Genomic DNA, 12,391 nt, shown 5'->3' on the forward strand with positions numbered 1-12,391 from the left:
GGCGCCTGGGTGGCTCAGTCGGTTAAGCCTCTGACTTTGGCTCAGGTCATGATCTTACAGCTCGTGATTTCAAGCCATGCATCGGGCTCTGCTGTCAGCACAGAGCCCACTTCAGTTCTTCTCTCTCTGCCCCTCCTCCAATCGCGTTCTGTCTCTGTCTCTCAGATATAAACATTTATAAAAAAAATTAGGTGTAACACTTGTAATAGGAGTGTACCTGGCAGATAGTTAAGGACTGACTGCTTTTTCTTACAGGGTTTTCCTCAAGCCCCTCTATCTAAATTCTTGTGCCCATCTCACTTAAATTGTTTTTTTTTCAAAGAACCCTTCTTCTTCCTGGCCAACATGGACCATGCTCACTGTATAGTCAAAAGCAAGGACAGGAGACACTTTGCCAAAGTTAAAAGCGCATCAAACACGCCTAGCATTTATTATTTTAATCACAAACCTACAGACCCCTTAGCACACCCTCCTTGGGGCTCGACCCCAAGGACCCAAAGCTGACAACCTTGGGTGTATGTGGTAGGAAGGATGGGGATGGGCAGGGAGTGTCTCTTAATAACTCTGAAATGGGGAGGACTCCTCCAAATGGAGAACTGAGTGGAGGCTGGAGGTTGGAGGTGGCCTAGCTTCTGAGTGGAGGGTCAATAAAAAAATCAGATAAACAAAAGAGGGGTACATATGCTTTTGCAATCCTCCCTCCAAGCCTCTACTTTGTTAGGGCAGGCTTCCACTTTTTCCTGGACTCAAGAACTCCCCACAAAGGCCCCTTCCTTCCTCCTGTTCCTATACAAAATGTCAGAATGCTGGGGTGCTGGTTCTGGGAACCTGTACTTGGTACCCCCTAATCCCTATCACTTCCCCAAACTGCCCTTCAAGGAAGGAGGCAGGACTCTGCCCAAAGTTGAGGGTCTAATTCTCACTCCTGACCTAGGTCTGGAATGTTGGCCCACAAGATTTGAAGATTTGTCCCCTTCTCCAAGGGCAAGGTCGGCTCAGAGCCCTCCTAGGTTAGGTCCCCTTGGTCCCAGGTTAAGGCTGGGGAGCTTAAGTGCCACTCCCCCCTGCAGCGTGGAATGCTTGGATGGGATGTTGCTAAGGGACAAGGTCTGTGATTTCCACATGGTAGCCTGATCTTAAGGCCTCCTCCATGCCTGAAATACCTGCGCTGGGCTGATCCTATAGGGAAGGGAAGGGGCCTGGCTCCTACATTGCTAGAAGGCCAGGACTGAGCTCCCAGGTGAAGGGGCTCTCATTCTCACTTCTGTTCCTTGGCTGGACAGGGTAGGGAGAATGGGAAAGAGGCAGGGCTTAAACCCCCTAGGTGGGACCTCTATTATTTTGACCCCTCTTCCTTGCCATGGTGGACTAGACTAGTGGTTCCAAGAGAGGGGATAGACCAGTATCTTGATACCTCCTTATCCCTGGAGACCTGGCTAGGAAAGTCCCCAAGTCTCAGGGGCCCAGCTCATCCTGTCTTCTTCTCTCACCTGGGCAAGGGTGGGTCCCATGGGGTGCAGGTGAGGCTGTGACCTCCAGGTGACAGGCCCTGATGTTACCACCTTCTCCATGGCTTAAATACCTTACCAGCTGGTATTGTGGGGAGGGGGCGGGGCCTAATCTGACTCCTCCTCCTTGCCTGGTTACAGGGGTGGGGCCTCATCTCTTCTCTTCCCCCAGAACACCTGGGCAGGGCAGTCTCTTGGGAGGGTGGGGGAAAAGGCGGGGCCTCACCCTGACGCCTGTCCTCCTTTCCTGGGTGGGGAAGTCCCAGGGGAGGGGTGAGGCCTGATCAGGACTCCTCCTCCATGCTGAAGCTGCTGCGGCGACTGCTGGCCTTGGAGACAGCGGGGGATACCGATGAGAGCAGGGGGTCGGAGGCAGCCCGCAGAGGGGACAGGGCACCAGACAGTCCTCCCACCACCCCCTCCTCCTCCTCCATCAGAATGTCCTCCAGCCCTAGATGGAAGGGGTCCCCCAGATCCCCCAGGTGGTCACTGGGAAAATGCAGGTCCAGAAGGGCATCCGAGGGTGGCGCTGGGGGCTGCTGATGGGGAGCACTCTGGGCAGAGCCCCCAGCTGCATGAAATGTTGCTGTGCCTGGCCTGCCCTCCTCCTCAACGTCCAGCTGCTCTGGTTTGAGGCTGTCAGAGGCAGAAGTTGTGGCCAGGGAGAGCAGCCCTGGGGTGGGAGGTACTGGCAGACCATGGATCTGTGCCTGCAATTCTAGCTCCTGCAAAAAGTAGGGGGTGGGGGTGGGGTAAGATGGGGTTCACAGTTCCTCAGAGGCAGAGGAGTTTAATGGTGAAAAGGGCAGGCTGCCTGGGTTCGAAATCAGCCTCTGCCACTCACTAGCTGTGTAACTTTAGGCATGTTGCTTAACCTCTCTGAGCCTCAGAGTCCCAATCTGTAAAATGAGTACAACAATGGTCCCTGCTTCATAGAACTGTTGGGAGGACCAACTTAGTAAGTGGAGATAAGGCTCTCCTCACAGTGCATGGCTGAAGATAAACACTATAGACATTAGCCAATCCCCATCATTGTTCTTGTTAATGTTATGATTCCTATTTATCATCACCATCATGTGAATCGGGAAGCCCGGGGATCCCCCAAACATGCCAGGAAAATCCTGGCCGGTTCTTCCTCTGCCTCTGCCTGCAGGAAGCACCCCCCCCACCCCAATCTCTGCCACTGCTTTGTCCTCCCAAACCTGAATTCGGAGCTGCAGGCTGCGGTTGGTTTGCTCCAGGGATCGCTGCCGGCTCTCCAGGTCTTTAGAGCGTTGCTGTTCCTTCTGCAACTTGCGGATATAATCCACAGAGGCTTTCAGGATGGTGCCCTTGTTCCAGCGCATCTCCCTGTAGGGCCCAAGGGGGAAGAAAGAAGGGGGGGGTTGCAGACGGGGTCTCGGGAGCTGAGGGGGAATTGCACTAGGCAGAGCACCCCGCTGTAGGCCTAGATCTGAAAGGGGGGGTATACATCAAGGGTATACAATGCTCAGATGGAAACTCCCTGCCTGGAACATTCCAATGGTGCCCCATCACACCATGAACCCAGGAGGCCCTCTCTGACCTGATCCCTCACTGCTTCTTGCCTATATCCCTTGGATTCCTGTCACTACAGCTACACAGGCTTCTTAATGCTCCTAGAACTCAGAAAACCACTCCCACCTCAGGGGCTCCAGCCCAGCTCTGCCCTCTGCCTCAAACACTCTTTCCAAGACACTCAGATGGCTCCTACTTTACCTCCTTAGGATCTTTATTCAAATGTTTCCTTGTCAGTTCAAGGCCTGCCCTGTGCCCACCCTCCTCACCCCAAGTTGTAACCCTTGCCAACATTCCCCCATGTTCTTTTTTTTTTTAGTTTATTTATTTTGAGAGAGAGAGAAAAACCATGAGTTGGGGAGGGTCAGAGAGATAAAGCAAGAATCCCAAGCAGGCTCCGAACTGTCAGCATGGAGTCCAATGCGGGGCTCGAACCCACAAACGGTGAGATCATGACCTGAGCCAAAGTCAGACGCTTAAGCAACTGAGCCACTGAGGTGCCCCTATTCTTTTTTTTTTTTAAAGTAAGGTCTGTGCCCAATGTAGGGCTTGAACTCATGACCCTGAGATCAAGAGTTGCATGCTCTACTGACTGAGCCAGCCAGGTGCCCTCCCTCCATCTTCTATTCTTTAATTTTCTCCACAACACTCATAATAATCACTCAGACTTTAGTTATTTATCTTGTTTGTGGTCTGTCTGCCTCCACTAAAATATCAGTTCCACATCAGGGATTTTTGTCTGTTTTGTGCCTCTGGTACCCTCACGGCCTAGCATGGTCTCTGATACAAAGAAGCTCAATACATTTCTTGAATGAATATAGGAAGCACTAAGTGAACAAGAAACTAAGTGCCTAGGGGTACCTGGGTGGCTCAGTTGGTTAAGCACTAGACTTTGGCTCAGGTCATGATCTCACCGGTTTGTGAATTTGAGCCCTGCATGGGGTGAGTTCGAGCCCTGCTTTGGGTGAGCTCCGCTTCTCTCTCTGCCCTTCGTGGGATTCTCTCTCTCCCACTCTCTCTGCCACTTGCTCACTTGTGCCCTCTCTCTCTCAAAAAATAATAATAATAAAATTAAAAATTTTAAAAAAAGAAGGAACTAAGTGCCTATGTCCTACGGGGACCAGAGGAGGCACACAGACTACAATGTCATGCATCTAAAATTTTAGGTTGATGACAATGAGGAGTATCAATCCTGTTCAGGGTGATGAAGGCTAGGTGGGAGACAGCCAGGAGCAGAAATGCTGGAAGGTTACGCCCCAGGAAGAACTTTAGGGGAATGGGGCCCTTGTCCCACTTCCCGCCAGCCTCCAGCTCCCCTAAGGCCCAGACTCACGGGTCACTGGACTTGGGGATAAGGGTGCCCAGCTCCTTGATCCTGTCGTTAATGTTGAATCGCCGGCGACGCTCAACTTTGGGGGTGGGGGGAGAAGAGCAGGAAAGTTGTCAATGGGCTGAAGAGGGAAGAGGAGGATTTGGGGGGTTGGGAGAGGCTTACAGGGAGAGGTCCACCAAGGAAGGCCAGGGTGTGGATTAAGGCAGGGCGGCACAGCACGCTGGCAGGGGCATATACATGCACTCACTTAGGTTGTGATTGTCTTTTTTCTGTCGTTCCTTCAAAAGGGCCTTGGCCTCTGTCTCTGGAAGAGAGTGGGAGTAGTCAGGGCCTCTGCACACAGGAGAGAAAGAGGGCAGCAAGTGCAGCTGCCGGGGTGGGGGCGGGTAGGATTTGGTGGGCGCAGGCAGGGAAATGACTTTTTTAAAAAGTGCCACTTTTATGATTTTTTTTTTTTAAGAAGCCTGGGTGATAGGTCATTTGTTAAAACCCAAGACAAGAGGAAATGGGGCAAAAGCAAGTCCAGGGTCCACGTGGAAAAAGAGGGCAAACAGCCCGTTTCTGTCTGCTTAGAGCCCTTCCCCCAGCATCAGGCCCACCTGGTTGATATGGGGCTCACCCCGGGGTATGGCATGGGCGCAAAGGGCCAAGACCCTGGCCCTTACCAGAGATCTCCCGTTTGATGTTGGGCAGCTCAGCAGGGCAGGAGTTGCTGACGGTGATGGCAGGCGTGGCCACGCCCTGACTGCTGTACACATCAAGCAGATTCCCTGACACAGGCAGCTGGGGGCAGGGAGGGCAGAGAAATGACGGTTGGGACCAGCCCCCAGGCTTGGCCCCTTCTCAGAGCCAGGCTCCCAACCCTCCGCATACTCCAGAGACAATCTAATGCAAGGGCTGGCTGACTCAGCATGGGGAACCTTTCCTTCTCCTTCAAGGGAATTTCACAGAGCAACTCATAGGAAAGACAGGATCTAGGGTACCTACCCTGCTTTGCCAGGGGACCTGAGCCTGCTGGGCCTGTTCATCATGCCCCTGCAGGTCCTCAAATACCTCAGATCATCCTCTGAAGCCCCTCTCCCAAACTCTGGGATTGGCTCTGAGAAGAAATGCTGGAAAACCACCCTTCTCAGGTCTTTGATGGCTCCAAGGCAACATTCCAATCCGCTAGCCCCTCCTAGCAGAACATTCCAACTCAGCATTCTTGGAACACTCCAACCCAATCTCCTCAGACCTTGGGAAATTATCATGGTAATGTTCCATCCAAAATCCAGCCTTCTGGAGAGTTCTAGCCCTATCTCTAGTCTTTTGCCATGATTACGTCGCACCACCTTATGTACATCGTCAAGCACCAAGCTCCTGACTCTAGTATCTTCCTACACGTTCTGATCTCTCAGGAGTTCTCATCCAACTACTCCACGAGCACTCACTGCTTTTATCCCAGCCTCAGTGTTTTCTCTTTCCTTTGCACTCTCCTGGATATACTCTAGGGCAACACACTAATCCTTAAGTAATTAGTCCCACCTCTTGATGAATTAGTCCCATCTCTTGAAACCCCTGCTGGTCTGCTGGACCCATGTAATATAAGGTCCCATTCTTTAGCTGTTCCAAATCAATAAAAAATTCTGAGAAGCTGATGCCATTTTTATACATGCTCTGTCCTTCAGGTAAGTTAGAACAAAGTTACAGCCACTTGGTATGTCCCAAAGCAAGTTATGGGACTTCTGGAATGTTCTAGAACCAGAATGTTACAATTTATTGGTACATCCTTTGCTCTAGAGAGTTTTATCCCCTCTCTAAAAATGACCCAGCCTCTTGGCATGGTTCACTGAAAGAGATGTTGTACATTCCAATCACAAGGTTCAGCCACCCTATGTTTTATGACTTTTGATATGTTCCAATCACTACATGGTCTGGGTATGTCCCAATGACCTGAATCTTTTGGTACATTCAAATTGCTGCAAGAGTTCCATTTCTTGGTCCCTCCCACACTGAAGCTTGAGTGCTTGGGTATGCACTGATATTTACATGAAGTCTCCACCCTGCATATATCAAAATCTACAAGGTCTACCTCTCCATGCAGTCCAACACAAGGTACCAAGGCATTGGTATGCTCTATCTTCATCATACGGCCTCCTTCTCGATCTTAGTACAATCCAAAGCGAGGGTCTTATGTACACAGCCAGCATGGGTGTAGTCTCAGTGATAGAGGGATGCACTGATGTTCAGACCAGCCTCCCATCCCTGGGCCTCACCGTGCTGGGGAGCTGCAGCCCTGCAGTGCCTCCAGGCAGATAGCTGAGCATCTCATCGTTGTAACTGGATTCCAGGCTGATGATCTCATCAATGACATCATCAATCTAGGGGAATAAGTAAATATGGAAGAGTGTTAGAAGAAGCTGGAGGAAGGGGAGCATAGGAAGGTCGTCTACAGCCACTTACCTCCTTCTCTGAGCTGGACCCGATGGTGAGTAGAGCCATGGGGCTGTTGGGAGCACTGCCGGTGGGGCCAGTAGCATGGGCAGCCTCAGGGGCAGGGAGGGGCTGGGCACTTGCAGCCCCCGGTGGTGGGGTGAGGGCCTGGGAAGCCAGCTTGGGGCCAAGTGTGGTGGACAGGTACTGTTTCACCTGCTGCCGGCGTGCCTGCTGCAGGTGGTAACGCGTCGGGTTCTCTAGATGGGTCTGCACCTGTGGGATAAGGGTGAGGAGGGATGGGGGGAGGCAAGGTAGGACAGGGGTGACCCTCAACCCCAGCCTGACCCTCAGAGGTCATCTGTTTCTAGGCTCAGACCAGCAAACCAGGCCCAGAATCTGAGACCCCCTCCCCAAATACTGGTTAAGTCTCCTCCAGGACCCAAACTCTTTTTTTTAGAAATCCCTCTGAGCCCCCAAGATCCACCCATGGTGGACAGAATCCCTCAGTTTCTGGAGCACCGTGTCACAGTCCCCAAGACCATCCCCCCCCCCTAGTCTCTAACACCACCTAAGACACCTGAGAACCATACATGGCTTCCCAAGACACCCCAATGGCAAAACTTCTAATGCATCACACATACATGAAGCCCTTCCTACAAAGTTCTTCCTGGGGTTACTTCATAGTCCCCAGGGCCCACTCGAGGCACTCACGACCTTCCGTGGTCCCCAAGACATCCTGTGGCTCCCAAGGACCCCTCACAACTCCACAACACATCCCTAAACACAATGGGATGCTAACAGCCTATTTTAACAGTAACTGGGACCTTCCTTAGAGCACCTAGGACTTTGCTCAAGAGCTACTAGGACCATTCCTCAGTCACTAAGAGACCCCTCCCAGGCCCTCTGTATGTCACCTTACCTTGAGCACCTCCCTGGGCACCTGAGCAGGGGGAGGACGGCCCAATGTGTGGCCCCCAGTGGAGATGCCGACCACAGAGATGGCAGGAGAGGCAGGTGCAGGACTGGGGAAGGAAGAGGCTGCAGCCTGTTCCCGACGCTCACGCCTCTCCTGCTCCTGGGCCTGGGCCCGCATTAGCTGCTGCCGCAGCAAGACCCGTGATGAAGAAGATGACGACATGGCAGGGGTCCTGGAGCCCCCTGCAGAAGATGATGCAGAGAGTGTAGCTGGGGTGGCTTGCAGTGATATTGGGAGGCTGTGGAATGGGAAATATGGGGCCACAGGTAAGCTAAAAGTCTCGTCCCAAGTCTAAGGAATCATAATGGGATGGAGTAGACACTGGAATTAGGCCCGTTTTCTGCCTTCGGAGGCCAAGGTGTGGAGGGGGAGACATAGGAACCAAGCCTGGTCACAGCTTTCAGGGATCACAGTCTGATAGGGTAAGAGATAGGAGAACTCAGCCCAGTCCCAGCCCTCAGGGGTCACTGTCTGATGGGGGAGACACTGTAACTAAGCCCAGTCCCAGCCTTCAGGGATTACAGTCTAGTGGGGGAATTTTAGCCCTCAGTCCTTATAGTGAAGGCTGGATTTGGGCCTTTTCAAACACTGAGCAAAGATGCCATTGCTAGGCTCCAGGAGCAGGGTTCAATCTATTTAAAGGACAGCAGGATGCCAAATTGAGGCTGTGGCAGTACATTTGGATACAGAAGGCTCTTAAGCTCAACTTGGGGCTAAGATGCTCCCTGAGCTCCTGGTGATGGGCATCTGGCTACAAGGGCAACTGCAGGCCTGTTGTCCTCCCCTGCCTAGGCCTCTAGTCTCAGGAGCTAGTCGGTCTTGAAAATCTCGAAGATTTCACAATCCTCTCTTCCTGCCCCTCTTCCAGGTCCCCTCCCCTCTCTTAGAGCCCAGGCAGATGACTCAGCACATTTAGACATCCAAGCTTGGAGAAAGAAGAGACCAGCAGGGGTTCCTCAAGGGCTGGGGTGGGTGCGTTTGTCGAAAGGAGGAAGGGGTGAGCAGGGGTTGTGGGTCTGGCTCCGCCCACCTGGGGGCTGCTGGAATGCTGGCCAGCCCAGGACTCTGGGCCTCTTAGGTTGGCTGCAATATTTGTGTATCAATGGGTATGCAAGTGGGGTGGAGGGGAGGCAGGCGAGGTCTTGCTGGAATCCTAGCTTGGCCACCTGCTTTCCTGTGTGACACACTGTTTCTTGCCCCCAATTTTACTGTCTGGAAAATACAGGCTGGTGAAAGGCTTGGGCTGGCACTGAGGGCCTCTGCATATCAAGAGGGGATGGTGGGGCAGAGGAATTGGGAGGGGAGTCAACGGAGACATACCTTGAGCGTGGTGGTAGGGGTTGGCTTTTGAGCTCGTAGAAACTGTCAGGATCGAGGACGCTTTCTAACTCGATGTCAGCAACAATCCCAGATTCCGGAAGCAAAGAGTTGAGGCTGAGGGTGGAAAGGAAGTAAGGGTGATGGTCAGTGGTTGTATAGAGACCTCACTCCTCTCTGAGAGAGAAAGAGTGGGGAGTGGGAGGAGAGTGTCACATGCCAGGGAGAGGGGAACAGAGTGTCCCTTTCACAGGAGGCCACTCTGCTGGGTACCACCACCAGGAACTCTGAGGTCTTCCTCCCTCTCCACTCCCCACTCTCTTTTGCTCTGTTACCCACAGTCCCTTAGGTTTCAAAATAGTAAGAGTGCCAGGATCCCAACTCCTCACTCTAACACAATCATGTGTAACAACCTGGGTTTGAGGAAAATAGAAATGGAGAATTTAGGAATGACAATTCACTTTGCAGGAGTCCTGACTTTGCATTCACAGCTCTTCCAGCCCCCACACCCCCTACTGTTGTCCTGACAGCTGAATGTGAGCCCACGTTTGTCTACACGCTTACAGCACGGTAGGGGCATCCTTCGGCATAACAGTCCATTGTAACACAAACTGAATGCATCACAAAGAACTGGGGTCGATGATTCACTTGACGGAAGGATCTGAGACTTTGCAAATGAGTGCCCCCCCTCCTCAGCCAGAGTTCAGGGGATGCCAATGCACACCCAAATACAAAATGGAAATATCAAAGGCTCCCCTCATACCAGCAATTTGGATTTAAAAGAGGAGGAATTTGGGTGGATGATCCGCTTATACAAGCATTCTTTTCTTGGCTTGTCCAGCGCTCTCCTGTTTTTTTGGATAGAACAAAACACACACACACACCTCTAATACCAACACCCACTTGACACAAAATAAGAAGCCACGTACACCCCTACTTTTCAACTATTTCCACTAATGTGAAGATCCAGATTGTTATGAAGGCATCAGAAGACAGGGAAGCCTATCAGATGCAAAGGCTCCTGCTCAGCCCTGCATGCTGGGTGCAAGACCCTAGTGTGTAGGGGGCATTGACATGCACGTGTTTGGATATGCCGAAACATGCATATGTTTGGATATGACTCAATCCCGAATTGAGTCAAAGATTTAAAATTCTGAGATTGTGGGTGACTTCACTTGACAAGAATTCTCTCCCCTCCCCAAGGATCTGTCTTCCTTCCTTTCCTCACCCTCAGATGGGGACCTAAAACCACCCAGGAAGTCGGGAAGAGGAAGCTCGGGGAGCCGCTGAGCTCAGCACAATCCTAGGAAGAAAGCAGGCAAAGCCCTATCTCATGCTCACACACCCATTGCACAGAAGTTGGAAGAGATGGGACACTGGGGTGGGCAGGGTGTGGACAGAGAGGGCTGGGGCTTACAAGCCTGCTGATGGAGGTGAGGATGGGAAGAGGCCAGAGGACCCACCCAGGCAGGGATGGTGCAATTGGTGCTCATTCCAGCTCTAGGAACAGATTCGAGATTGTTTCCAGGGTCTGAGAGACAGACTGGGAGAGGAAGAGAAAAAGAATGTACGTGTGAGCACAGAAGCCCGGGCGCGCACACACACGTGCGCGCGCAGGGGGTGATCAAGGCTGGCTGAGAGGCTAGGGTGGGTGGCAGCAGGAACGAGACCCTCCTCTGGGTTCCCAAATAAGGTCTGAGGCCTTCTTCTCTGAGCTAAGAGGTAGCACCATCTCTGTTGCCTCTGTAAGCCTCACTATCCCCCGTTCAAGCCCCTATGGGGGTGTGGGAAGAGGACTTTCCCACTCTCCCTGGGATCTGACCCAGCTGGGTGGGTGGGCAGGGGTGAAGTGATTATTCCGGTCAAGTCTTGATGAATGTTCCTTCTCTTGCTCACTCACATACACTCACGAAGCCGGTCCCATGTAGCATATCTGAGATACCCCCAAATCCCTCCAGATTCATGTTACCCCTAAACATAGCTTCCAGCAACCAGCCACTGGGAATCATCCAGCAACCAGCGACCAAGAAAGCACTTCTGTCTCCCAGGACCCCTTCTCTGCCACTGAGGGGAAAAGTCCCTTAAAATCAATGCCTCACCTAGAGTACCCCCTTAAATCCATGCCTGACTGAAGGACCCCAAATTCAGCCTCAGTCCCCCAAGTTCAGTTACCCTAGACCAGGCTGTGGACACAACACAACCTTCCTCTCTAAACCCCCAAATCGGAAACAGGCCTCCCTTCATGCACTTCCATGACTTCTTTAAGCCTCAGTCCAAGCAGGCCACCGACGGATTCCTTAGGTGCCCCCCCAAGACCGGCGCCCCGACGTCCTCCAAACCCAGGCCGAGGGCCTCCAATCCCAGTCTTGGGCTCCCGCTGTCCCCCCAGATAAGGCCCCCAGGAACCCCAGTAGGCACTACCGGCCCCAGGCGGCCCCGCACCTGAGCAGCTGGGCCGAGTCGGCTGGCCTGCGCTCCTCCAACAGCACGAACACGGCTCGAGGGCCTTCCGCGCTGGCCTCTACGCCGTCCCGAGCTGGCTCGGCCGCATGAGACATGACGCCCGGCCCCGGGCGAGCCCTGCCAGGCCGGTCGGGCCTCGGCCCGGTCCCCCTAACAAAATAAGAGTCCCCCTCCCCCCGCTCGCCACCGCCTCCTCCGCTAAGCCATGGAGCCAGCTCTGCGCGGGCGGGCGGCGTCGGGGCGATGGGATGGGCAGTGAGTCATCCCCCGCCCTGAACGGACCAACACCCCCCCCCCAACCTAACCTCGGACGACCGCCCTCCTCCCCCTCGTCCTCTCCCCCCTCCTCTTAGGGTTGGGGAAACTCCACAGGAAGTGACCACACGGAAGATGGACAGCTCACCGGGCCACCCCCTCTGAGCAAGGCGGCCAATCATAGAGGGGTGCCTCTAGGGCCCGCCCTAAGCTACGCCTCCAACGCCGAGGGAAAACTAGATTCGGCCAGCCCTCATTCGGAGAAGGACGCATTTAGGCCACGCCCTCAGAGACAGAGGCAAATCAGCAAGAGGGAATTTTATTAAGCCACGCCCCTCCTCTCAAAAGATCCCCCCCCCCCCCCCCGCAAGATTTTTTTTTTTAAGCCGCTCCTTGAGTCCTCTGCGCCTGCGCATCGATGGCCTGTAGGCGTGCAGAGGGTCTCCAGGCCACGCTTCTAGCGGCAGAACTGCGCCCCCTCTTGGTCAATATTCGTAATACCTGCTCCCTAGACCGCGCTGCAACCTCCATCTGGCCGTGGCCTCCTCAGCCAAACCCAAAACTATGAGGCCTTGGCAGCTACATTCC

General features: G+C 53.3%; 1 protein-coding gene across 2 annotated transcripts; it reads right to left on the minus strand.

Moving 5' to 3' along the window:
- Positions 1–390: 390 nt before the first annotated feature.
- Positions 391–11,898, minus strand: TFE3 (transcription factor binding to IGHM enhancer 3). 2 transcript variants are annotated; one of them, XM_043571523.1, is made up of 10 exons: positions 11,528–11,898; positions 9,089–9,202; positions 7,712–8,006; positions 6,820–7,065; positions 6,633–6,737; positions 5,043–5,160; positions 4,625–4,681; positions 4,378–4,453; positions 2,711–2,858; positions 391–2,233 (listed from the first exon to the last, which is right to left on the minus strand). In XM_043571523.1, the coding sequence occupies exons 1-10, from the start codon at positions 11,641–11,643 to the stop codon at positions 1,793–1,795; spliced, it is 1,716 nt and encodes a 571-aa protein (XP_043427458.1). In that variant the 5' UTR covers positions 11,644–11,898; the 3' UTR covers positions 391–1,792. The 2 variants fall into 2 exon arrangements, with proteins under 2 accessions (XP_043427458.1, XP_043427459.1); XM_043571524.1 differs by lacking the exon at positions 11,528–11,898 and having other exon boundaries at positions 7,712–7,950; positions 9,089–9,201.
- Positions 11,899–12,391: the final 493 nt, after the last annotated feature.

This window comes from Prionailurus bengalensis, chromosome X (assembly GCF_016509475.1).
Source record: "Prionailurus bengalensis isolate Pbe53 chromosome X, Fcat_Pben_1.1_paternal_pri, whole genome shotgun sequence".
In the NCBI taxonomy this organism is placed as follows: Eukaryota; Metazoa; Chordata; class Mammalia; order Carnivora; family Felidae; genus Prionailurus; species Prionailurus bengalensis.